Source organism: Scyliorhinus canicula, chromosome 15, assembly GCF_902713615.1.
Source record: "Scyliorhinus canicula chromosome 15, sScyCan1.1, whole genome shotgun sequence".
Lineage (NCBI taxonomy): Eukaryota > Metazoa > Chordata > Chondrichthyes > Carcharhiniformes > Scyliorhinidae > Scyliorhinus > Scyliorhinus canicula.
Window position 1 is genome coordinate 847,281 of NC_052160.1, and position 25,474 is coordinate 872,754.

Below are 25,474 nucleotides of genomic sequence, written 5' to 3' on the forward strand. Positions count from 1 at the left end.
ACAGTGAGGGTGCCCCTCGAGTGTGTACAGTGAGGGTTCACCGAGTGTGTACAGTGAGGGTGCCCCTCGTGTGTACAGTGAGGGTTCACCGAGTGTGTACAGTGAGGGTGCCCCTCGAGTGTGTACGGTGAGGGTGCCCCTCGAGTGTGTACGGTGAGGGTGCCCCTCGAGTGTGTACGGTGAGGGTGCCCCTCGAGTGTGTACGGTGAGGGTGCCCCTCGAGTGTGTACAGTGAGGGTGCCCGAGTGTGTACAGTGAGGGTGCCCCTCGAGTGTGTACAGTGAGGGTGCCCCTCGAGTGTGTACAGTGAGGGTGCCCCTCGAGTGTGTACAGTGAGGGTGCCCGAGTGTGTACAGTGAGGGTGCCCCTCGAGTGTGTACAGTGAGGGTGCCCCTCGAGTGTGTACAGTGAGGGTGCCCGAGTGTGTACAGTGAGGGTTCACCGAGTGTGTACAGTGAGGGTGCCCCTCGAGTGTGTACAGTGAGGGTGCCCCTCGAGTGTGTACAGTGAGGGTGCCCCTCAAGTGTGTACAGTGAGGGTGCCCCTCGAGTGTGTACAGTGAGGGTGCCCCTCAAGTGTGTACAGTGAGGGTGCCCGAGTGTGTACAGTGAGAGTGGCCGAGTGTGTACAGTGAGAGTGGCCCTCGAGTGTGTACAGTGAGGGTGCCCCTCGAGTGTGTAGTGAGGGTGCCCCTCAAGTGTGTACAGTGAGGGTGCCCGAGTGTGTACAGTGAGGGTGCCCCTCGAGTGTGTACAGTGAGGGTGCCCCTCGAGTGTGTACAGTGAGGGTGCCCCTCGAGTGTGTACAGTGAGGGTGCCCGAGTGTGTACAGTGAGGGTGCCCCTCGAGTGTGTACAGTGAGGGTGCCCGAGTGTGTACAGTGAGGGTGCCCTTGATTGTGCACAGTCCTCTTCCTTCTAATCTTACATGCATTTTTTTTTACAAGACAAGAAAGGTTAGTCGCTTACAATCAGTGTTAAATTTATGTATATTTCAGGTGATTTGTTTTCTATATTAAAGGCAGGCATCATCTCAACAACAGTTGTACTTTCCAGTAGCACCAAGAGGCAGTATTATGTCCGGGATTGAAGCGGGAGCCTCAATGTTAACTCTGTAAAATGGCTCATGTTTGGTTGTTTACTTTGACGTTTGATGTGTTCCAATGTTCTCACCTTCAGGATAATAAAACATTGATCAGAAGTGCAGGCGTGCAGACAGTTGGTAATAAAGTGAAGGTCAGTTGAAAACTTTCCACAAGTATCTACAACACATATCATATTGGATCATAACACAACGTTTCCAAAGAACAATGAAAAGTAATAATAATAATCTTTACTGTCACAAGTAGGCTTACATTAACACTGCAATGAAGTGACCGTGAAGAGCCCCTAGTCGCCACATTCCGGCGCCTGTTCAGGTACACAGAGGGAGAATTCAGAATGTCCAATTTATCTAACAGGACGTCTTTCGGGACTTGTGGGAGGAAACCCACACACACACGGGGAGAACATGCAGACTCCGCACAGACAGTTACACAAGCCGGGAATCGAACCCGGATCCCTGGCGCTGTGAAGCCACAGTGCTAACCACTGTCCTCCCGTGCTGCCCGACAGGATAAAAACAAATTACTACGGATGCTGGAATCTGAAAGCAAAATAGAAAATCCTGGAAAATCTCAGCAGGTCTGACAGCATCTGTAGGGAGAGAAAAGAGCTAACGGTGTTGGAGATAATGGCTTGATGTTCAGTGGTCTGGTCATGGTTCGGGGGAGGTAGAAGGAAGTATCTGAGAGTTGACGCTCAGCTTCTGCGAGGTAGAGGTCAGTGCGCCAGATGACAACAGCACCCTCTCTGTCGGCAGGTTTGATGACGGGGTTTGTCGGGGTTAGACCTGACAGAGTGAAGAGCAGAAAGTTTGGAAGGAGAGGGGGGGGGGGGGAGGCAGAAAAATTAAGTCGGCCAATGTCCCGTTGATAGTTCTCAATCAAGGGTAGGTAACTGTCCGGGGGTGGGGGGTTCCACTTGGAGGCAGAATGCTGGAGGCACAGGAAAGGCTCAGTGGAACGGGGGGAGGATTCTTGCCCAAAGATGTGGGCACGGAAACGAAGGCGACGAAAGAAGAGTTCAACATGTCGAGCCGGGAGTTCATTGAGGTGGATTGGATTTATTTAGGATTGGATGGGATTTGTTTATTGTCACGTGTACCGAGGTACAGTGAAGAGTATTTTTCTGTGAGCAGCTCAACAGATCATTAAGTACATGGGAAGAAAATAAAATAAAAGAAAATACATACTAGGGCAACACAAGGTCCACAATGTAACTACATAAGCACCGGCATCGGGTGAAGCATACAGGGTGGAGTGTTAATGAGGTCAGTCCATAAGAGGGTCATTTAGGAGTCTGGTGACAGTGGGGAAGAAGCTGTTTTTGAGTCTATGTGTTCTCAGACTTTTGTATCTCCTGCCCAATGGAAGCAGGTGGGGACGGAAGGGTACAAAGCCGAGTCCTTTGCTGAGTATAACAAGCTCAGCCTCAAGAGATGGGAAGGTTGGAGGGTATATGGACTGGGGCTAGAAGAAATGGGATACGAGGGATTGGGACTGGTGGAGGGCCTAGGATGGACAGTGGTGTTGATAAGTTGTTGAAGCTTATGTTCCTTAACATCTGCAAGAAACAGTAAAAGTTTCTTGTTAAGGGGTCGACCCCCTCCCCCCTTCCCAGAATCCCCCCATCCACTTGGAAACACCTCACCCAGTATCGATCCCCTCCCCTCACCATTCACACATCCCAGGACCATCGAAACCCACTCAACCACACTCCAACGACGGCGACCCCTCCCCCACCACACTCCTGCTCATTAGTCAACCTTAGGGAAAATCATTTTCGGGAATTTTTTGATGGCAAAAATCAGGGCTGATGTGATGTACAGGAACTTCCAAAAGTCATTTGATACAGAGACACACAACAGACTTGAGTCCAACTCTGAAGGGGGTGCAGGAGGAGGGGGACCTGGTGTATATATATGCATAAAACCATTGACGGTGCCAGGACAGGCTGACAAAGTGGTTAATAAACATTCAGTATCCTGGGCTTTATTAATAGGGGCATAGAGTACAAGGGCAAAGTGGTTATGTGAGTTTATGTAAGACACTATTTCAGCCTGACCTGCACCTAATTCTGGGCACTGCACTTTAGGAATAATGTGCAGACATTGGCGAGAATGCAACAAAGAGAAGGGTCCAGAGATAGAACAAAGAACAAAGTTCCAGCACAGGAACAGGCCCTTGCCCACCAAGCCAGGGCCGATCCAGATTCCTTATTTAGACCTGCTACTTATTGCCCAAACAATATGTACCCCTCCATTCCCCGCCCGTTCATGTGTCTATCTAGATACATATTAAACATTGGTATCGTGCCAGCCTCCACCACCTCCACTGGCAACGTGCTCCAGGCACCCACCACCCTCTGCGTGAAAAATCTACCCCGCATATCTCCCCTAAACTTTCCCCCTTGTAATTGACACTTCCACCTGGGAAAAAGCCTCTGACTATCCACCCTGTCTATGCTTCTCAGAATTCTGTAGACCTCTATCAGCCTGAGGCTCCGTCTTTTCTTGTGAAAACAATCCTAGTTTATTCAACCTCTCCCATAGCCAACATCCTCGAGACCAGGGGCTGGTTTAGCTCACTCGGCTAAATCGCTGGCTTTTAAAGCAGGCCAGCAGCACGGTTCGATTCCCGTACCAGCCTCCCCGGACAGGCGCCGGAATGTGGCGACTAGGGGCTTTTCACAGTAACTTCATTGAAGCCTACTCGTGACAATAAGCGATTTTCATATTTCATTTCATTCTACATGGACTTTAGTAAAGCATTTGACAAGGTCCCTCATAGCAGACTGGTATGAAAGGTAAAGACGTATGGGATTGGGGACCTCCTCAAAAAAATTATCAAGTTGGTAAGTCATGACGTTCCAGCACAAAACCGTGTTGCCCGTCACTAACAAGTCCATTTGCTTCCAAATGTGAATAAATCTCGTCCCTCAGTATCTTCTCCAACAGCTTCCCCACCACTGACGTCAAGCTCACCAGCCTGTAATTACACGGATTATCCCTACTGAGGAACCTCAGGAGGATCGAATGGAGACGTTGGGGCTGTTTTCCTCAGAGAGAAGGTGGCGGAGGGGAGATTTGATAGAGATGTTCAAAATCATGACGGGTCTGAACAACTGTTACCGATCATGAAAGGATTGGAAACAAGAGGGCATAAATTTACAAAAGAAGCAAAAAAAGTGACACGAAGAAGACCTCTTCACACAGTGAGTGGTCAGGATCTGGAACATTCTGTCTGAGAGTGTGGTGAAAGCAGGTTCAATTGAAAAATTTAAATGGGAATTAGATTGTTATCTGAAAAAGACGAATGTCCAGGGTTACGAGGAGAAGGTGAGAGAGTGGCATCAGGTGAATTGCCCATTTGGAGAGTTGCTGCAGACACAATGGGCCAAATGGCATCTTTCTGCATAGTAACAATTCTGTGAGTCAAGCATGTTCTAAAATGACAACAATGATGCACCACCGCTCTCGTACTCTGTCCTTACCATGGTTTTGGTGTCAGCAAACCCATGTTTTTGGGCGAGATTCCATAAATTTACCGTTAGCTGGTTAAGTTTATTGTTCTGCAGGTTTCCATGGGTAACAATACTGTTAAACAAAGATAAAGCCAAGGCACTCTGTCGCTTCAAAGTCTGTAAAATAGAAAAGGCAGAAAACGTATTTCATATTATATAATGAAAACAAATAATCTTAATACCAGACATCTGCCATGATCCTGTATATTGTTTAGGTCCAGATATCAAACATTTAAAAAAATGATACTTTTTATATATTTGTTCTCTGAATGTGATGTTTCCCATCCCGAATTGCTCGAGAAGGTGCTCGAGAGGTCTTTAACCTCTGCAGTCCACGCTGAGTAAGTACACCCACAGTGCTGTTAAGAAGGGAGCGTCAATATTTTGAGCCAGTGACAACGAGCAAACGATTGACAGTTTCAAATCAGGATGACTTGCGTCTTGGAGGGGGAAGGTGCAGGAGGTGGTGTTTCTATTCACTTGCTGCAAAGAAAATTACAGCACAGGAACAGGCCCTTCGGCCCTCCCAGCCTGCGCCAATCCAGATCCTTTATCTAAACCTGTCGTCTATTTTCCAAGGATCTACTTCCCTCTGCTCCCCGCCCGTTCATATATCTGTCTAGATGCCTCTTAAATGATGCTATCGTGCCCGCCTCTACCACCTCCGCTGGTAAAGCGTTCCAGGCACCCACCATCCTCTGCGTAAAAAACTTTCCACGCAAATCTCCCTTAAACTTTCCCCCTGTCACCTTGAAATCGTGACCCCTTGTAATTGACACCCCCACTCTTGGAAAAAGCTTGTTGCTATCTACCCTGTCCATCCCTCTCAATTTTGTAGACCTCAATTAGGTCCCTCCTCAACCTCCATCTTTCCAACGAAAACAATCCTAATCTACTCAGCTTTCTTCATAGTTAGCACCCTCCATGCCAGGCAACATCCTGGTGAACCTCCTCTGCACCCTCTCTAAAGCATCCACATCCTTCTGGTAATGTGGCGACCAGAACTGCACGCAGTATTCCAAATGTGGCCGAACCAAAGTCCTATACAACTGTAACATGACCTGCCAACTCTTGTACTCAATACCCCGTCCGATGAAGGCAAGCATGCTGTATGCCTTCTTGACCACTCTATCGACCTGCGCAGCCACCGTCAGGGTACAATGGACCTGAACTCCCAGATCTCTCTGTACATCAATTTTCCCCAGGACTTTTCCATTGACCGTATAGTCCGCCCTTGAGTTAGATCTTCCAAGATGCATCACCTCGCATTTGCCTGGATTGAACTCCATCTGCCATTTGTCTACCCAACTCTCCAATCTATCTATATTTTGCTGTATTCTCGGACAGTCCTCCTCGCTATCTGAAACTCCACCAATCTTAGTATCATCTGCAAACTTGCTAATCAGACCACCTATACCTTCCTCCAGGTCATTTATGTATATCACAAACAACAGTGGTCCGAGCACGGATCCCTGTGGAACATCACTAGTCACCCTTCTCCATTTTGAGACACGCCCTTCCACCACTACTCTCTGTCTCCTGTTAAAGGTTTGGTGAGTTGCTGATGTCCTGTTAGGAACAATGTGTAGCTTTAAGTTCAATTTATATTTTGTATTTGAGTGTTAAGAAAAGTGAAATCAGGGCAGCACGGTGGCGCAGTGGGTTAGCACTGCCGCCTCACGGCGCCGAGGTCCCAGGTTCGATCCCGGCTCTGGGTCACTGTCCATGTGGAGTTTGCACATTCTCCCCATGTTTGCCTGGGTTTCGCCCCCACAACCCAAAGATGTGCAGGTTAGGTGGATTGGCCACGCTAAATTGCCCCTTAATTGAAAAAGATTTATTGGGTACTCTAAATTTTAAAAAAAGAAAAGTGAAAGCCGTGTTTAGTTTCATTGAGGTTTCTGTGAGCTGGATGCCAGGAAGTCCGGCCCGTGAAATGTATACATGGAATTTTAATGAGGTTTTACACTCTTGGAGTGAAGAGATGGGTTAATCATTTAGTGAAATTAATAATAAACAGAGTAGAAAAAAATGTGCTACTGCCTAGCAAAATGTAGTTCACCTGAGGAAGGAGCTGCGCTCCGAAAGCTCGTGTTTGAATCAAACCTGTTGGACTTTAACCTGGTGTTGTAAGACTTCTTACTGTAGCAAAATGTAAGAGGTGTGGATATTCTGCACAATTTGCGGCGACTCAGATAATGAAGCAGTCCACGTTCAAATGCAGCAAGACCTGGACAATATCCAGGCTTGGGCTGACCAATGGCAAGTTGCATTTGAGACACAAGTGCCAGGCAATGACCATCTCCTCCAAGAGAGAATCTATCCATCACTTCAATGGCATTATAATCACGGAATTGCCCAACTATCACCATCCTGGGGATACCATTGAGCATAAACACAAGTGGACTAGCTATATTAATACTGTGGCTGCAAGAGCAGGTCAGAGGCTGGGAATCCTGCAGTGAGTAACTCATCTCCTGACTCCCCAAAGCCTGTCCACAATCTACAAGTCAGGAGTGGGATGGAATACTCTCCACTTGCCTGGATGAGTGCAGCTCCAACAGCACTCAAGAAGCTCAACACCATCCAGGACAAAGCAGCCCCGCTTGATTGTTCTCCGCCCTCGACAAACATTCATTCCCTCCACCACGGATGCACAGTGGCAGCCGTGTGTACCACCTGCAGGAACTCCTTATGCAGAACCTTCCAAACCTACTACCATCTAGAAGGACAAGGGCAGCAGATACCTGGGAACACCACCACCTGGAATTTCCTTTCAATGCCATTTGTGATCCTGACTTGGAAATATATCACCATTCCTTCACCATTACTGGGTCAAAATCTGGGAATTCCCTCTATAACAGCACTGTGGATATACCTACACCACATGAACTGCAGCAGTTCAAGGGGGTAGCTCACCCCCACCTTCTCAAGGGCAATGAGGGATGTTCAATGAATGCTGGCCTGGCCAACAACGCCCACATCCCTTGAATTAATTTTAAAAAGGGTCCAGAGACACAGAGAGAGACGGGGAAACACACAAGGGCAGTCAGTATGTTGCAGAGAGTGCAGGCAGAAGGTGTATTCTGTCTGGGAGAAATCCTGCAAGCCTGCTGAGTAACTGAGTTTAGGGAACATGTGTTTACTCTGAAATCGTAGCAATAGTGATTTAAAATTGTGGCTTTTGGGGAGATACCAGCTGAAGGCTGTGAATGCTGAGAAGTCGGGAAGTCTGGCAAAAGAAAACGGTTGGAAACTGAGCTAACCCATGCAAACAAAACTGGTGTTGAGACACTGGTAAATCTTCACTGGGGGTTTGGTGTCTGCTGGGATAAAAGAATAGTGAGTTTCAATAATTTTTTGATATCTGTATTGAAATCTTTCCATTTCATTTGTCTAGTGTAACATTTTTGTTAAATAAATATTTTATTCATTGTATTAACAGTATACTGGTAAACTCTTGTGAACGTGTTCAGTAACTGGCCATCGTGGTTTCTAAAACAAAAACAAAGTTAGGTTCTACCGAGCCAGATTTCACTCTCGAATCTAACCTGTTCAGCATTATTAACTGGGATCGTAACAGTACGCACCGCTGCCACTGTGTGGCGGTGATGGAGGGAGCACACGTTCAAGGTGGTGAATGAGGTGCCAATCAAGTGGGGCTGCTGTGTCCTGGATGGTGTGGAGCTTCACGTGTTGCTGGAGCTGCACGCATCCATCACACTCCTGACTTGTGCCTTGTAGATGGTGGACTGGCTTTGAGGAATCAGGCGGTGAGTTACTCGCCGTGGGATTCCCGCCCCGACCTGCCCTTGTAGCTACAATATTTATAATAATTTACAGTACTTACAATAATTTACAGTATTTACAATAATTTACAGTATTTATACAGCTGGTCCAGTTCAGTTGAGTCAATTTTTCTTTTTTAAACAACTGCTTTGGTACCAACAGGAGATGGCATTAACTGCATTTTATAAATGTTATTTACTCCATGATAACACAGGTGAAGTTTGGTGGACTGCACTGCTGACGAAGCTGTGATTGAGGGGACGCAGCAATAGGAAAGGGCAGGGAGTGAATGAATGGTGGGAAGCAGAAACAGCAGCTTGTGTAGCCCAGTGCTGGGAGGCAGGACTCACATATAATGGTGGGGGCAGGAGATTGGATTTTCAACCTTTGTGCAAGCAAGTTTCTCACAAGCTGTGGATGTATCTCCCAGCTTGCCAGCAGTAATGGCCCAGGAGATTAATCTTCTGCTCTAGGATGCATAAGTCCAGGTAGCAATCATGTCCAACAAGAGAGTCTCCAACCCCTTCTCCTGGTTATTAAATGGCATCACCAACACCGAATCCGCTACCCATCAACATCCTGGTGACCATCTCTGAACCAGATGTTCAATTGGCCCAGACACAAGGCTGAGGTATTGGAGCACGTCAGATATTAGTCAGGATGCTCTGCAGAAAATGAACTAGCTGCAAGTCACAGTCAGGAATGGAACATAATGATGTCTATTTCCATGCATAGGTGCAACTGTAACAAGAAGCTCAACATCATCTGAAACAATGCAGTGTACCCAGCACCAGGCTGCAATGTACTGCTTACTGGATCTCCTGCAGCAACTCATCAAGGCTTCTTCAACAGCACTTTCCAAATCCACAACTGCCACTATCTACAAGGACAAGAGCAGTAGTTGCTAGAGAGAAACATCACCTCCAGGTTCCAATCGATGTTACACACAATCCAGACTTGGATAAATATCACTTCACTGGTGCTGGGGAGTCATCTCTTTGAATCGCCTCACTCCATACAGTCTTCTTCATTCCGGTGTCTAGTTGGACAAAACCATGGCTTATCAAAGACTAGATGTCAGACAAGCAGACTGAAAACAGAAAGTGGAAAGAGTACCATGTAGATGAGGAGAAAGTGAAGGCCAAGGTAAATGGATTCTATTGGGAAGAGAAACCATTGCTGGACAGAATTGAGAAGGAAAGGTAGTAGGAAAAGGGTTTCTTTTGAGACAAAAGGGACGAGATGCAAGAGAGAAGACATCAGAGGAATAGGGGGGGAAACGTATCCTGATGCAGAGGGTCCAAATCAGAAGCGCGATGGCTAATACAAGCAGCAGCCAAATAGATTTTGCCTTTACTTCAGAGATCTTCTTCAATCTTATTGACACCATGAAGACAACATCATTCAATTTGAAACCTACAGCTGTCCCCAAGGGTTTTCTGTTTTCTATATTACCTCATTAATGATTCTAGTATCAATCTCCACAGCTCTTACAAAGCTTGACGTTAATAGGAGTGTGAAAGTCCATTGTTTGCATCAGAGTATGAAATGTCATCCTATTTCCAGAGAGCTCAGCATTACTGACTCACATTGACACATATTGATCTGCCTGCAATGCTTATTTTTTGGAAAATAAAGCAGCCCCAGTTTGGAATATAGCTCAGGTGTTGCTGGACACCTTTTTCCTACAAAACCACAAGATATTATAATCAGTTGTTTCCGCACACATATAGAACATGGTAGAATAGGAAACTTGAATTATCTTCAAGCTTGTTATGACCATATTTATTCACCAGTGAAGAGCACATTCCCTTGGCTTTCCTCCCATGGATCTCTAATGTTTACGGATTGCCCAACTTCAGACCCCAGCCAACACTAGTATCGCAATTCAATAACCATTGTCCCAATTGATGTTCTCTCTCCCCCAGCAAAATCCCAAAGGATGTAACCAGCACCTTTTGGGCTGTTTTACTCAGCCCTACTTTAGTTCTCCACATTGGCTGGCATGTTTCATTGCTTTATTTATAGATTTCTTTAAAAAGCACAATAGGAAAGAAAATTAATTAAAAAATAATAGGCTACCTGTCACTGAAATAGCACTGTCATCGATATTCTACACTATATATATATATATATATACAAGCAAACAACCAAATCCTGAGGAGATTTTTTTAAAAACGTTTCACCAATACATTTTTAAAAAGTCAGAGTTCAGATGAAGCCATGAGACAGAGGGTGGTCTGTGCCATCAAATTCACAAAGAAATCTGGAGCAAGACTCACTTCAGACTGTGTCACCGTCGCTGGATTTAGTCCGCTTCACTGCAAAAGAAATTCTATAGTTTTCTTTCCATTGAAAGAATAATCGAGGTAAAAATGTCACATTTGAATTGGTTTCTATAAACAGTTAACACAATAAAGCCCTTATTGTTGGAAAATGAATATTGTTACAACCACTTGGAGGGGTAAACATCAACTCCCCTAATTTACCACTCCAGGTCTGGCTGTAACAGGGATTTGTAATGATTTTAAAGAACAAAAAACAAAGAAAATTACACCACAGGAACAGGCCCTTCGGCCCTCCAAGCCTGCTATCTAAAACTGTCACCTATTTTCTAAGGATCTGTATCCCTCTGCTCCCTGCCCATTATATCTGTCTAGATACATCTTAAATGATGCTATTGTGCCCGCCTCTACCACCTCCGCTGGCAAAGCATTCCAGGCACCCACCACCCTCTGCGTAAAGAACTTTCCACGCACATCTCCCTTAAACTTTCCCCCTCTCACCTTGAAATCGTGACCCCTTGTAATTGACATCCCCACTCTTGGAAAAAGCTTGTTGCTATCCACCCTGTCCATACCTCTCATAATTTTGTAGACAATTTTAGTGAGGACTTGCTTTACCAATACTGCAGGAGTCCCACTATGTACACTTGCAGATTAATCAGGCATGTTTTGAGTTTAAATCCAAGAACGAGCAAGTTTATTGACCTGGCTACCCGAACTTTTACAAAATGGGTATTAATATGTCACATACATTCCCTAAGCCCCACAGACCTGCACAGATGGTAGAAAGTGGGGATAGGCTTGAGGATATTTGAACAGCTCATGAATCAAAGAAATAGATGGTTAAATGCCTCTGAACTGGTCTCGATGCAATGATTCTCGATGCAATGCAATAGTTGTTTGTTCAAGTGCCATTTTGGGTGTAACAGTATGGAGCACATTTCCCAGTTTTATCCCCAAAATCTTGATTTGCGGAATATTTCTCTTCGGAGGATTGGCTACTCTGCAATATTGGTGATGTGACCTTTCAGTAAATTCTTCTGATCTCTGCTCGGACTTTCTTTAACAGCCTTACTGACTATATTCCAGACTGGCTGACGGACAGGAGACAGAGAGTCAGGATAAATGGCTCTTTTTCTGGATGGCAAGATGTAACTAGTGGGATGCCACAGGTCCTCGGTCCTGTGCTATTTACAAGATAGCTATTTACAATCTATATTAATGACTTGGATACAGGGATGGAAGGTTCTTTAGCCAAATTTGCATATGACACTAAAATAGGTGGGCCAGTAAGTTGCAATGAGAAATAAGAACCTTACAAATGGTTCTGGATAGGTTGGGAGAGTGGGCCAAAATGTGGCAGATGGAGTTTAACGTGGATAAGTGTGAAGTTATCCGCTTTGATTGGAAAAATGAAAAGTCAACTTATTATCTAAGTGAGGAGAGGCTTTAAAGTGCTTTGGTGCTAGTATGCAGCTACAGCAGGTAATAAAACAGAGAAATGGAATTTTGGCATTTATAACTGAAGGAAGTCTACAAAAGTAGGGAAGTGTTGTTGCAACTGTATAAGGCATTGGGAGACCGCAGTGCACCTGGAGTATTGGGCACAGTTTTGGTCTCCTTATTTGAGGAAAGATGCAGTGACATTGGAGGCAATTTAGAGGAGGTTAACTAGATGGCTTCCAGAGATGAGGGGTCTGTCATATGAAGAGAGATGAGCAATTTAGGCCGATACTCTCTAGAGTTCAGAAGAATGAGAGGAGATCTAATTGAGGTGTACAAGATGATAAAAGATATTGACAAAATAGAGCAGTTGCTTCCTCTTGTGGGACAATCTAGAACGAGAGGTCATAGTTTTAGAATGAGGTAGCAGATTTAAAACAGAGATGAGAAGAAATTACTTCTCTCAAAGGGTTGTGAATCTGGAGTGCGGTGGATGCCGGGACATTGAATAAATTTGAGGAGATGGGCAGATTTTTAATTAGTAATGGGTTGAAGGGTTATGGAGAATGGGCAGGGTGGTGGTATTGAGATCAGCCATGATTGTATTGAATGCGGACTCGAGGGGCTGAATGGCCTAATCCTGCTCCTAGTTGTTATCTAATACCCTCAAATGTTTAGCCACATTAAGTATGCATCCCTTGCTGTGAAAATGTTATGGATTGCGCAAACAAACTTGTGAATTACGCTTGTCTTTTTGGTTCAGAAATAGTTCAGCTCAAACGTGCATGTGTGTGACATTTTTTGTTACTGCAGCAGTGAGCTGCCTAGTTCCTCGATGTCTACAACATTACTGCCAAAAGTAAGATTCCCACATATTGAGAACAACTGCAGGGAACAGATCATAGGAGAGGGCATCAGTTTACCACACCGCAAACATAAGGTGCCCAAGGCGAAAGAGCATGGCAGCAGATGGCACTGTGTATTATGGTCAGCAGCACCTGGCCATAAAGTACTTGAATGCAGCAAAAGTTTAATAATCTAACCAAGAGGGGAAGAGTCTGTCGGTGCTTGAGCAGCTTGGATATGAAACTAGCAGCTGTAACTTGTCTCCATTCAGTCCTTGTGAGATTTTCCATCTGCTCATTAGAGATAATTTACTCTGTGCACCATCGTCTCTATCTCATGCCCCATACCCCTTCCTTCAACACAAGCAGGCAAATGTTATGGATCAAATAAGTCACTTATTAAATGGGGTCGTCCATTCAGAAATTTGTTTTCTCAGAGGCTAGTGAGTCTTTGGACCGCTCTTCCCCAAAAGGTGGAGGAAGAGAGTACGTCCCGTGCATCACCCAAGCTTGGAGGGCCGAAGGGCCTGTTCCTGTGCTGTATTGTCCTTTGTCAATGGTCTACAGAGCACATAGACAGTTGGGACTTGTGAAGCAAGGACATTCCAGCTTGCAACATGTGACAGATCATAGAGCAGTCTCACACGTGTGGGTTACTATGCAAGAATTCTAAGGTGGACACAGAGAAGGGCATCTCAAGGACATCCATCACGTACAGTACTGCCCTAATGGCACAGATCACCTATTCTGCTACCTTTAAAGATGACTTCTTCTTCAGCAGCGATCTCTCTCTAACCGAGTACGATTGTCCACGCAAGAGACTCTGTGTCACTGGTCATGGGTTTTGTGGGTGCTCACCTGGCTGATGAGCCCCATCCTATAACTGCGTTTCCAACTGCACACTTGGCAGGTGTTTCCGGGAGATGGATCCTTTTACTCGAGATCACTAGTATTCCTTTTGTATCATCAACAAACTTTGAAATTGTCCCCAGCACACCAAGATCTAGATATAGATCAGTAAAAGCAAGAGTCCCAATACTGATCCCTGGGGAACACTAGCCTACAAACCAGCCTGCAGCCCAAAGAGCATCTATTCACCGTTACTCTGTTTCCTATCATTCAGCCAACTTTGTATCCATTTTGCGCCTGTTCCTTCTATTCCATGAGCTGTAACTTTTCTCAAGCCTGTTTGGCACGCCTTCTGAACGTCCATGTACATCACATCAACTGTATTACCCTCTCAACCCTCTCTGTTACCTCAACTCCAGCAAGTTAGTTAAACATGATTTCCCCTTGAGAAATCCATGCTGGCTCTTTCTAGCAAACCCACATTTTTCCATGTAGCTACTAATTCTACCTCGAATAATTATTTCTCGAAGCTTGTCCACTGATGTTAAACTGACTGGCATGTAATTACTGGGCTTATCCTCACAATCTATTTTGAACAAGGGTCTATCATTTGCAATTCTCCAGTCCTCTGGCACCTCCCGAGTGTGGAGAAGACGGGAAGGTTATGCCCAGTGCCCCAGCAATGTGAAAAACAAAATGAAATGAAAATCGCTTATCGTCACAAGTAGGCTTCAAATGAAGTTACTGTGAAAAGCCCCTAGTCGCCACATTCCGGCACCGGTTCAGGGAGGCTGGTATGGGAATTGAACCGTGCTGCTGGCCTGCTTTAAAAGCCAGCTCTTTAGCCCTGTGCTACGCTAGCCCCAATGTCCATTGTCACTTCCTTCACTATCCTTGGATGCATCTCATCTGGTCCTGGTGCCTTATCAATCTTTAGGACCAACAGTCCATTTAACACTTCCCCCTTATAAACCCTAAAAGACACCACCTCCAACAATGCAGCATTTCCTCTGTTCAGTGTCAACCTACAATGTTTGCATTCAAATCTTTATAGTGGGATTGGAACCTGCGACCTTGTGACTGAGAGGTGAGTGCGACCCATTGACTCTTGGTTGACAAGGAGATAGAAATTGAGATAAGAACAAAGAGAGTGTGTGCTGATGACAGATGTCAGGTCGAAAACACTGTTCAGAACCAAAAGCACTTTAGAGAAGTAAAGTAGGATATTGAGAAGAGACTGGCAGCCAACAGAAAGAAGAATCCCAAAGTCTTGTATAGGCACATGAACAATAAAAGGGTGGCAAATGGAAGAGAGCGGAGGAGAGATCAAAAAGGGAATGTACACATGGAGGCAGGGGGCATGGATAAGGTATTAAATGAATACTTTTTATCTGTCTTGGAGGTAGATGCGACCAGGACACGGTGACAGAGGAGGAAACACTGTCTTTAGTAGTGTTCAAAATTGATAATGAAGTCGTGTTGAATAGACTGTCGGTCCTGAAAGTTGACAAGGCACCGGGTCATTGGCCTGACAATCCCATCCTCGTTCCCCCCCTCCCCCCTCAACCCCAGACCAAAGATTAGTCTATCAGGGCCTTTTAAACTGAGGTGGGTCCGTTGGGTTGGGAAATTCCACCACCCATCTTGGTAGCAAACATCAAGCCTGATAACTCCAGGGGAGTATCTCAAATGGCGAAAGGGATGGGGCAGTGGGGATATTAGCACAGTGGTTAGCACTCAGCATCAGGGTCCCAGGTTCGATTCCCGGCTTGGGTCACTGTCTGTGTGGAGTCTGCACGTTTTCCCCTTGTCTGCGTGGGTTTCCTCCGGGTGCTCCGGTTTCCTCCCACAAGTCCCGAAAGACGTGCTGTTAGGTAATTTGGACATTCTGAATTCTCCCTCTGTGTACCTGAACAGGCGCCGGAATGTGGCGACTAGGGGCTTTTCACAGTAACTTCATTGCAGTGTTTATGCAAGTGACAATAATAAAGATTATTATATGTTTACGATTTTTTGGGGGAGTACATCTCAAAGGGACAGGTTTGACTGAATCGCCCAGTTACAGTACTTTTGTTCTCTAGGGTATGAGCAATGATTATGAAAAGCAAAATCTGAAAGCTGTAACCTCAAATTATTCAAATATTTATAAAATACATTCTGCACAATTCAGTCAGACAATAATAATAATAATAATAATGTGTTGGAACTGATCTCTGCTGAAAAATCTAACGACTGCCATAGCTCCTATCAGTAGCTCCCAGCTCAGACTCTCAGCCAATTTCAACAGCTGTCAAAGATTATGAATACGAGGGCAGTACTGGGTCAGTGAATTGAGAAATAAAGACGCATTGTGCACTGTCCAATATATTACACATCTTGTATAAATTACCCAGCCTGTACAGTGATACATGACCAAGGCTAGCTCTCAGGATGGGCTTTAAATAATGGTTTGAAAACTATACTGTTAACTTCAGATGATTAATCTAATACCTCATCTTTTCCAAGTGTCTTCAGATGGTCCAAGATTTGTCCAATCAGAGTTTCAGAAAGCTTATTAATTTCAGCCAAGAATTTGGGGTCATTTCCGTAGAGGTTATCATTGGAATCAACTGTAAAACAAGAGTTTTCAGATAAGCTTTACAATACAATTCAAATCCCATTTCAACAGTAATGTTTAGTTCTTGCACGGATGTATGAAAAAGGCTGACTTTTCTTTTTAAGAAGGTGCTGTCAGAGAGACAACAGATACTCCACCAAACCCCTCAGCTTCAGTGTTGTTAGCTGCTTCATTTAATGGTCAGCGACCCAATTCATTCATGGTGCCCTCTGACAGCACACCCTGGAGATGTAACAATAGCAATCCCTTTCAGTCTGGAGCAGAAACTTGCATCTTTCAGTGTACCTTTTTAATCCCTCCGAAGAGGGGCCAAGTTAACGCTCGATGAAATAAAGTTTGATTCAAATGAGAAGCTGTTTTATTGGAGAGTGCAGAGTTGCTCAGAACAGACGTATAGATATACCTTGGCTTTGCTTAATAATATAAAGATATATAAGAAATATTCTATAGCCACTTGGGTGGGTCATGTAAATTAACACAAAGATAATCTCGCTGCCTTGCCTGGCAGCACAGGGCAGAAACACTATTTTTGGTCCACTGAGTTATGAAGCTTTTTACTGCTTCACTACCTGTGCAGTATCCACTTTCTCCAAAAGGCCAGACTGCCTTTGTCAACTGTGAGATTAATTTATTCTTCAGTACTGAGCAGCCTGGGACTGCCTTGATAGACCAATCACATCAATAGTACACTTTAACTCAATATACATTGTGAACAGTTCACATCAAGATTACATTCTGGGGGAAAATCTCAAAATGTATCCAACACTGTTCAGCGTTGCTCACCTCACAGCGAATACAAAGGTGTGCCAACTCCTCCTCAGGAGTTGCTATGTGCTGATAGTGCGGCATTAGTGCTTCCCATACCGAGGAACACCTTCAATAGCAAAATGGACAAATTCTCAGATCTCTAAAGATGTGTTCAACACCAACACGAGGAAACCAAATGTCATTGGCTAGGATGTTGCCATATCTATCAGGACTGACAATGTGACAGCAGAGATTGTTAATAACTTCACACATCGCTCCACAAGCAGTCACTTGATGCTGAAACCAACATACGGATTACAAACGTTGCAGCTGAGTAGGAGAGTGAATGTGGATCAACAGCAAATTGAGAGTTCACCAAGCCTGCATCCCCAGCGCCCTCCTCTACAGGGGTCGTATCTGGATAGTATAGGTGAGGCAGGAAAAAAGGCTAAACAATTTCCATCTTCGTTGTCTGGAATGTTTCCTCAGCATCTCTCGGCAGATTAAGGTCACCAATGCGGATGTCCTGAAGTGCGCTAATTTGATCAGCATACACTCATTACTAAGCCACTAACTTCTGTGCTGGCTGGGCCACATCCATTGGATGAAAGGCGGCAGTATAACAGAAGGCCTTCTATACAATGAACTGGTCACTGGGTCACAACAACTTGGGCGTCTATTGCTTCGCTAGTTCAAGGTGTACTGAAGAGTTCAATAAAGATTTGGGAGAGCCGAGTGCCCCAGAAGAGGAGAAACAAAAGTAACATAAAGATACGAGAGTGTAGTGTACATGGACTTTCAGAAGGCATTCGATACAGTGCCACGCAACAGACTTGAGGAAAGTTACAGCTCCTGGAATAAAAAGGACGGGAGGAATGTGGATACAAAATCAGCTGAATAATAGGAAGCAGAGAGAATGGGTTAATAGATATTTTTTGGGCTGGAGGAAGGCTTGCGCTGGTTTCTCTGGCATTCAGTATTGGAAGGCTTGCTTTTCCTGATATATATCAATGATCTAGATCAAGAATGAGGGGGCACAGATTTAAAGTGATTTGCAAAAGAAGCATATATGAGAAAACATTTTCACAGTGAGCGGTTCGCTCTGGAATGCCCTGGAAGTGTGGTGGAGGCAGGTTCAATTGAGACAAAGAGGACATTAGATGATTATTTGAATATAAACAACGTGCAGGGATTGAGGGAAAGGACAGGAGAATGGTTCACAGTCACATTAGCAATTAGGGTAGCTGGTGCAGAGCCGATGGGCTAAATGGTCTCCTTCTGTGTTGTAACAATACTCTGATACTCTGAAGGGATAAGAGAAAGGAGATTAAAGTGGAAGTATAACTGATGGGCTTGGGTCCAGTGCTGCAGCCAAAAAGCACACATGGATGGTTACAAGGGAAACTTCAGTAATACAGGCCGAGTAACTGACCAGAAACAGCAGTAGTATCTATATGCACGGTAGCACAGTGGTTAGCACAGTTGCTCCACAGCTCCAGGGTCCCAGGTTCAATTCCCGGCTTGGATCACTGTGCGGAGTCTGCACGTTCTCCCGTGGGTTTCCTCCGGGTGCTCCGGCTTCCTCCCACAGTCCAAAGATGTGCAGGTTAGGTGGATTGGCCATGCTAAATTGCCCTTAGTGTCCAAAAAGGTTAAATAGGGGTTACTGGGATAGGGTAGATACGTGGGCTTGAGTAGGGTGGTCTTTGCAAGAGCCGGTGCAGACTTGATGAGCCAAATGGCCCCTTCTGCACTGTAAATTCTATGATTCTATATCTGCTGTTTGGCAAAAGTGAAACTGCTCTATGGAAAGAACAGCACAATAGCCTCCAAAAACTATGGGAAAATGAAGTCAGAAGTTAGTTGGTGCAGTGGGAACATTCACAGTGACTTTGCATGTAATAAAAGTTTGTAAGTGAATCAAAATGAAGGGATTTTTGTAAACAATGTAAGACAGGAAATACCCAGTCTAAAATAGATCGTTCCAGGAGCAGGTACAGCAACGACTCCGTTTCAGGGTGGGCGGGGTTGGATGCAGTATGAATGGCCTCTGTACGAAGATCAGAATAAGCAGCTAGCTCTGGCCCCCTGTGAAGTGTTGTTTTTCGGGCTGGAATTAATGCACTTGATTACCAGGTCAAAAGCTCTTCCTCTTCAAACTCCGACAATTCTGATTGCTATCTGGGACTGCCAAATGAGTGAGTCAGCACCTGAATGATCTGATACTGATGCTGATTATTCTGTGTCTTCACATGTAAATATATTTGATTTGCCTGCTCTGTTACTAAATTAAAACTGAATTCACAGTTACAGCTGCAGGGATCAGTGCAAGTGCTGAAAATATCTGACACGGTTGACCTGTGCCACTATACACTGGAGTAAAATCAGGATGTTTCTTCTAATCTCCAGGTTTTAGATTGCCTCTTGGAGGCACAATTCTTCTCCGGATATTTGCCGCCATCGAGGATTTGGTGGGAGGTCCTGTCTCAATTATGGGTTTCTGAAAGTCTCAATGTTAGCCCAATATTGCTGCTCTCTTGAATCTTTTTAAGAGACAGACGTGTTGAGATCATTCCTAAATAAGAGGCGTAGCAATTAAAATTTGATTTCCAGATATATTAATTAAGTCTTCTGTTGATTCAGAAGAGAAATTAAAAGTGCTTTGTACTATTAGATGTCAAAGGTTATGCTGTTGCTATCAACAGATTAAACTTCAAAGTTTTAATTCAAAACCATTGCCTTTGTCCAGAAAAACAAATAGGAACAGATACACAGACACTATTTACAACATGCACCAATATGACAACATTTTAAATTTCAAAATGCATCTTGAATTTGAGTCAGTGAACTGAAATGCAGAACGATATTGGCCGTGATCTAACAGAAAGTTTCTAAGTGCCATTTGTGGTGGGTTATGTTGGGAGTTTCTCCCCACTATCTGAACACAGATAGAACACAGAACATAGAATTTACAGTGCAGAAGGAGGCCATTCGGCCCATAGAGTCTGCACCGGCTCTTGGAAAGAGCACCCTACCCAAGCCCACACCACCACCCTATCCCCATAACCCAGTAACCCCACCCAACACTAAGGGCAATTTTGGACACTAAGGACAATTTATCACGGCCAATCCACCTAACCCGCACATCTTTGGATTGTGGGAGGAAACCGGAGCACCCGGAGGAAACCCACACACACACAGGGAGGATGTGCAGACTCTGCACAGAGTGACCCAAGCCGGGAATCGAACCTGGGACCCTGGAGCTGTGAAGCAATTGTGCTAACCACTTTGCTACCGTGCTGCCGTCATGTCCACACTTGGAATTATTTCTATGACTGGGGAGCTGGACTTGCTGGCAGACCGACTCCTCAGAGAGCGGGCCAACATTTTGAAAAGGAGCCCCGATCTCCAAGAGGGCTCGTAGGTCCCCCACTTTCCTCCCCCCATCCATGGGAAATGTCACCCCCCCCCATATATGAGGGTATTACCCCTTTCCCCAAGTGATGACACCCCGCTATGGAGTTTTTGAGGGTGTCCCCCCTTCAGACCTTCTCACCCCCCCCCTTTCAGCCCCTCCCTACCAGGAAACCCACCCTTCACCCTCCCCTCAATATTCCAAAGACCCCTTCATAACCCCCCTCCACTCTCCTGTCATGGGCCTTACTCCCCCAGGCCCCGACCCTTGGCAGACCGTGCTCCTGCTGGCTTTGAAATGTCAGGGTGGCAGGGACAATGTGCCTGCATTCCAGGGAGAGGGCCAGAGGGCCAGCCTGCCCTATTGCTGACCACCCAGGGACCTCCGATAGCCTGGGAGACACCCTCCTCACGCCCGCAGGTGCTGTTCCCCTGGTCCACGCTTGTGTGGACCAGTACTGAATGGCAGCCGGCTGAGGACTCCCTGGGGGGCCCAGGAGCTCCCGGGTGAGAACGCCTAAGTGGGTTTAAAATCAACTTAGATGCCGAAGACATCCCATACTGGGTGGGACCCTGATTGCGACATCTCGCGAGGTTTGGATAGATGATGCTCAGCATGCTGGCTCCCGGGGAACTCGTGGGAAGCTTCTCCCAGTATCCAGCTGGTCGATGGCGGTCATTATCGCCCAATAACATCGCCTTCAGCTTTTTGAATGATAAGCATTGTATTTTCCACCCATCAAGTTTGACATCACTGTATGCACAATGACAAATGTTTATTTTCCTAAATCATATCTAAAACAACTTCAAAAGCACATACTGTACCTTTATCCACATGGTAGGGGTACGTTTCTTGACTTGCTGCAGACAGCAAATGCAAAACATTTATGTAAATTCGCACTTTTGAATCCGTATGATCTTCCCAAATGTAGTCCTGGATCACATTCAAAAGACCTCTCACTAAGTATAGGACACCTTGCTCCGGATGATCCTGTCCAAAAACATGTACCACAGGTTAATGAGCAAGTCGGCTGCAGTAAATTAGAAAGAAGCAGACAATTATCTCACTGTTTATTTCTTCAGACCTCCCCCATGTGCCAACATTGACCCCCTCCATGTGCTAACACTGACCCCCCTCCATGTGCTAACACTGACCCCCCTCCATGTGCTAACACTGACCCCCTCCATGTGCTAACACTGACCCCCTCCATGTGCTAACACTGACCCCCTCCATGTGCTGACACTGACCCCCTCCATGTGCTAACACTGACCCCCTCCCTGTGCTAACACTGACCCCCCTCCATGTGCTAACACTGACCCTCCCCCATGTGCCAACATTGACCCCCCCCTCCATGTGCTAACACTGACCCCCCTCCATGTGCTAACACTGACCCTCCCCCATGTGCCAACATTGACCCCCTCCATGTGCTAACACTGACCCCCCTCCATGTGCTAACACTGACCCCCCTCCATGTGCTAACACTGACCCCCTCCCTGTGCTAACACTGACCCCCTCCCTGTGCTAACACTGACCCTCCCCCATGTGCCAACATTGACCCCCCCCTCCATGTGCTAACACTGACCCCCCTCCATGTGCTAACACTGACCCTCCCCCATGTGCTAACACTGATCCCCCTCCATGTGCTAACACTGACCCCCCTCCATGTGCTAACACTGACCCCCCTCCATGTGCTAACACTGACCCCCCTCCATGTGCTAACACTGATCCCCCTCCATGTGCTAACACTGATCCCCCTCCATGTGCTAACACTGACCCCCCCTCCATGTGCTAACACTGACCCTCCCCCATGTGCTAACACTGATCCCCCTCCATGTGCTAACACTGACCCCCTCCATGTGCTAACACTGACCCCCCTCCATGTGCTAACACTGACCCCCCTCCATGCGCTAACACTGACCCCCCTCCATGCGCTAACACTGACCCCCCTCCATGTGCTAACACTGACCCCCCTCCATGTGCTAACACTGACCCCCCTCCATGTGCTAACACTGACCCCCTCCATGTGCTAACACTGACCCCCTCCATGTGCTTACACTGACCCCCCTCCATGTGCTAACACTGACCCCCTCCATGTGCTAACACTGACCCCCTCCATGTGCTAACACTGACCCCCCTCCATGTGCTAACACTGACCCCCCTCCATGTGCTAACACTGACCCCCCTCCATGTGCTAACACTGACCCCCTCCATGTGCTAACACTGACCCCCCTCCATGTGCTTACACTGACCCCCCTCCATGTGCTAACACTGACCCCCTCCATGTGCTAACACTGACCCTCCCCCATGTGCCAACATTGACCCCCCCCTCCATGTGCTAACACTGACCCCCCTCCATGTGCTAACACTGACCCCCCTCCATGTGCTAACACTGACCCCCCTCCATGCGCTAACACTGACCCCCCCCCATGTGCTAACACTGACCCCCCCCCCCCCCAATTGGGCAGCACAGTAGCATTGTGGATAGCACAATCGCTTCACAGTTCCAGGGTCCCAGGTTCGATTCCGGCTTGGGTCACTGTCTGTGCGGAGTCTGCACATCCTCCCAGTGTGTGCGTGGGTTTCCTCCGGGTGTTCCGGTTTCCTCCCACAGTCCAAATATGTGAGGGTTAGGTGGATTGGCCATGCTAAATTGCCCTTAGTGTCCAAAATTGCCCTTAGTGTTGGGTGGAGTTACTGGGTTATGGGGATAGGGTGGAGGTGTTGACCTTGGGTAGGGTGCTCTTTCCGGGAGCCGGTACAGACTCGATGGGCTGAATGGCCTCCTTCTGCACTGTAAATTCTATGATAATCTATGATGTGCTAACACTGACCCCCTCCATGTGCTAACACTGACCCCCCTCCATGTGCTAACACTGACCCCCCTCCATGTGCTAACACTGACCCCCCTCCATGTGCTAACACTGACCCCCCTCCATGTGCTAACACTGACCCACCTCCATGTGCTAACACTGACCCCCCTCCATGTGCTAACACTGACCCCCCTCCATGTGCTAACACTGACCCCCTCCCTGTGCTAACACTGACCCCCCCTCCATGTGCTAACACTGACCCCCCTCCATGTGCTAACACTGACCCCCCTCCATGTGCTAACACTGACCCCCTCCATGTGCTAACACTGACCCCCTCCATGTGCTAACACTGACCCCCCTCCATGTGCTAACACTGACCCCCCTCCATGTGCTAACACTGACCCCCTCCATGTGCTAACACTGACCCCCCTCCATGTGCTTACACTGACCCTCCCCCTCCATGTGCTAACACTGACCCCCCCTCCATGTGCTAACACTGACCCCCTCCATGTGCTAACACTGACCCCCTCCATGTGCTAACACTGACCCCCCTCCATGTGCTAACACTGACCCCCCTCCATGTGCTAACACTGACCCCCTCCATGTGCTAACACTGACCCCCCTCCATGTGCTTACACTGACCCTCCCCCTCCATGTGCTAACACTGACCCCCCCTCCATGTGCTAACACTGACCCCCCTCCATGTGCTAACACTGACCCCCCTCCATGCGCTAACACTGACCCCCCTCCATGTGCTAACACTGACCCCCCTCCATGTGCTAACACTGACCCCCCTCCATGTGCTAACACTGACCCCCTCCCTGTGCTAACACTGACCCCCCCCTCCATGTGCTAACACTGACCCCCCTCCATGTGCTAACACTGACCCCCCTCCATGTGCTAACACTGACCCCCTCCATGTGCTAACACTGACCCCCTCCATGTGCTAACACTGACCCCCCTCCATGTGCTAACACTGACCCCCCTCCATGTGCTAACACTGACCCCCTCCATGTGCTAACACTGACCCCCCTCCATGTGCTTACACTGACCCTCCCCCTCCATGTGCTAACACTGACCCCCCCTCCATGTGCTAACACTGACCCCCTCCATGTGCTAACACTGACCCCCTCCATGTGCTAACACTGACCCCCCTCCATGTGCTAACACTGACCCCCCCTCCATGTGCTAACACTGACCCCCTCCATGTGCTAACACTGACCCCCCTCCATGTGCTTACACTGACCCTCCACCTCCATGTGCTAACACTGACCCCCCCCTCCATGTGCTAACACTGACCCCCCTCCATGTGCTAACACTGACCCCCCTCCATGCGCTAACACTGACCCCCCTCCATGTGCTAACACTGACCCCCCTCCATGTGCTAACACTGACCCCCCTCCATGCGCTAACACTGACATATTCCTGCCACCTCTCAGTTCAGGACAAAGAAACTGCTCAAAACAAACTTGCAATCATTAATTTTTCAGTAAGAAGTCTTACAACACAAGGTTAAAGTCCAACATGTTCGTTTCAAACACTAGCTTTCAGAGCACTGCTCCTTCCTCAGGTGAGGCAGTGCTCTGAAAGCTCGTGTTGGAAACAAACCTGTTGGACTTTAACGTGGTGTCAGACTTCTTACTGCCCACCCCAGTCCAACGCCGGCATCTCCACATCATTAATTTTTCAGATTCAGTATAACCCTGTTAAAAATATTTTATGTACTTTGCACAACTCAGAATTCAGCGCACGCCTCCAAATAAAGCAGCAATAAAGCAGTAATAATAAAGCAGTAATAATTTTGTGAAAGAATGCGGACTTACTGAGACCAGCCAATATTGCCAATTTCACTTCAAGGGACAATCTGCTTTCTCCGTTTCCTGGGGGCTCTCCACATTGGAAATCCTCATGGTTTTTCAACTCCCATATCTATAATTCTGTTCTCTTCCTTATGCTGCATCACTCAGTTGTTTCCCATCTTACCTCCACATTCAGTCCAACCTCCCACAAGTCTATTCCTTCCTCATCAACTAAAAATCCACTCAATGGTGTA

At 46.7% G+C, this 25,474-nt stretch overlaps 1 protein-coding gene across 1 annotated transcript in view; it reads right to left on the minus strand.

Moving 5' to 3' along the window:
- Positions 1 to 580: 580 nt before the first annotated feature.
- The window catches only part of vps35l (VPS35 endosomal protein sorting factor like), a 131,988-nt gene continuing 107,094 nt past the window's right edge, over positions 581 to 25,474 (minus strand). The window contains 4 exon segments of the mRNA XM_038820076.1: positions 581 to 1,171; positions 4,592 to 4,738; positions 16,323 to 16,441; positions 21,436 to 21,601. Of these exon segments, the coding sequence (XP_038676004.1) occupies positions 1,073 to 1,171; positions 4,592 to 4,738; positions 16,323 to 16,441; positions 21,436 to 21,601 (531 nt within the window). The 3' untranslated portion in view covers positions 581 to 1,072.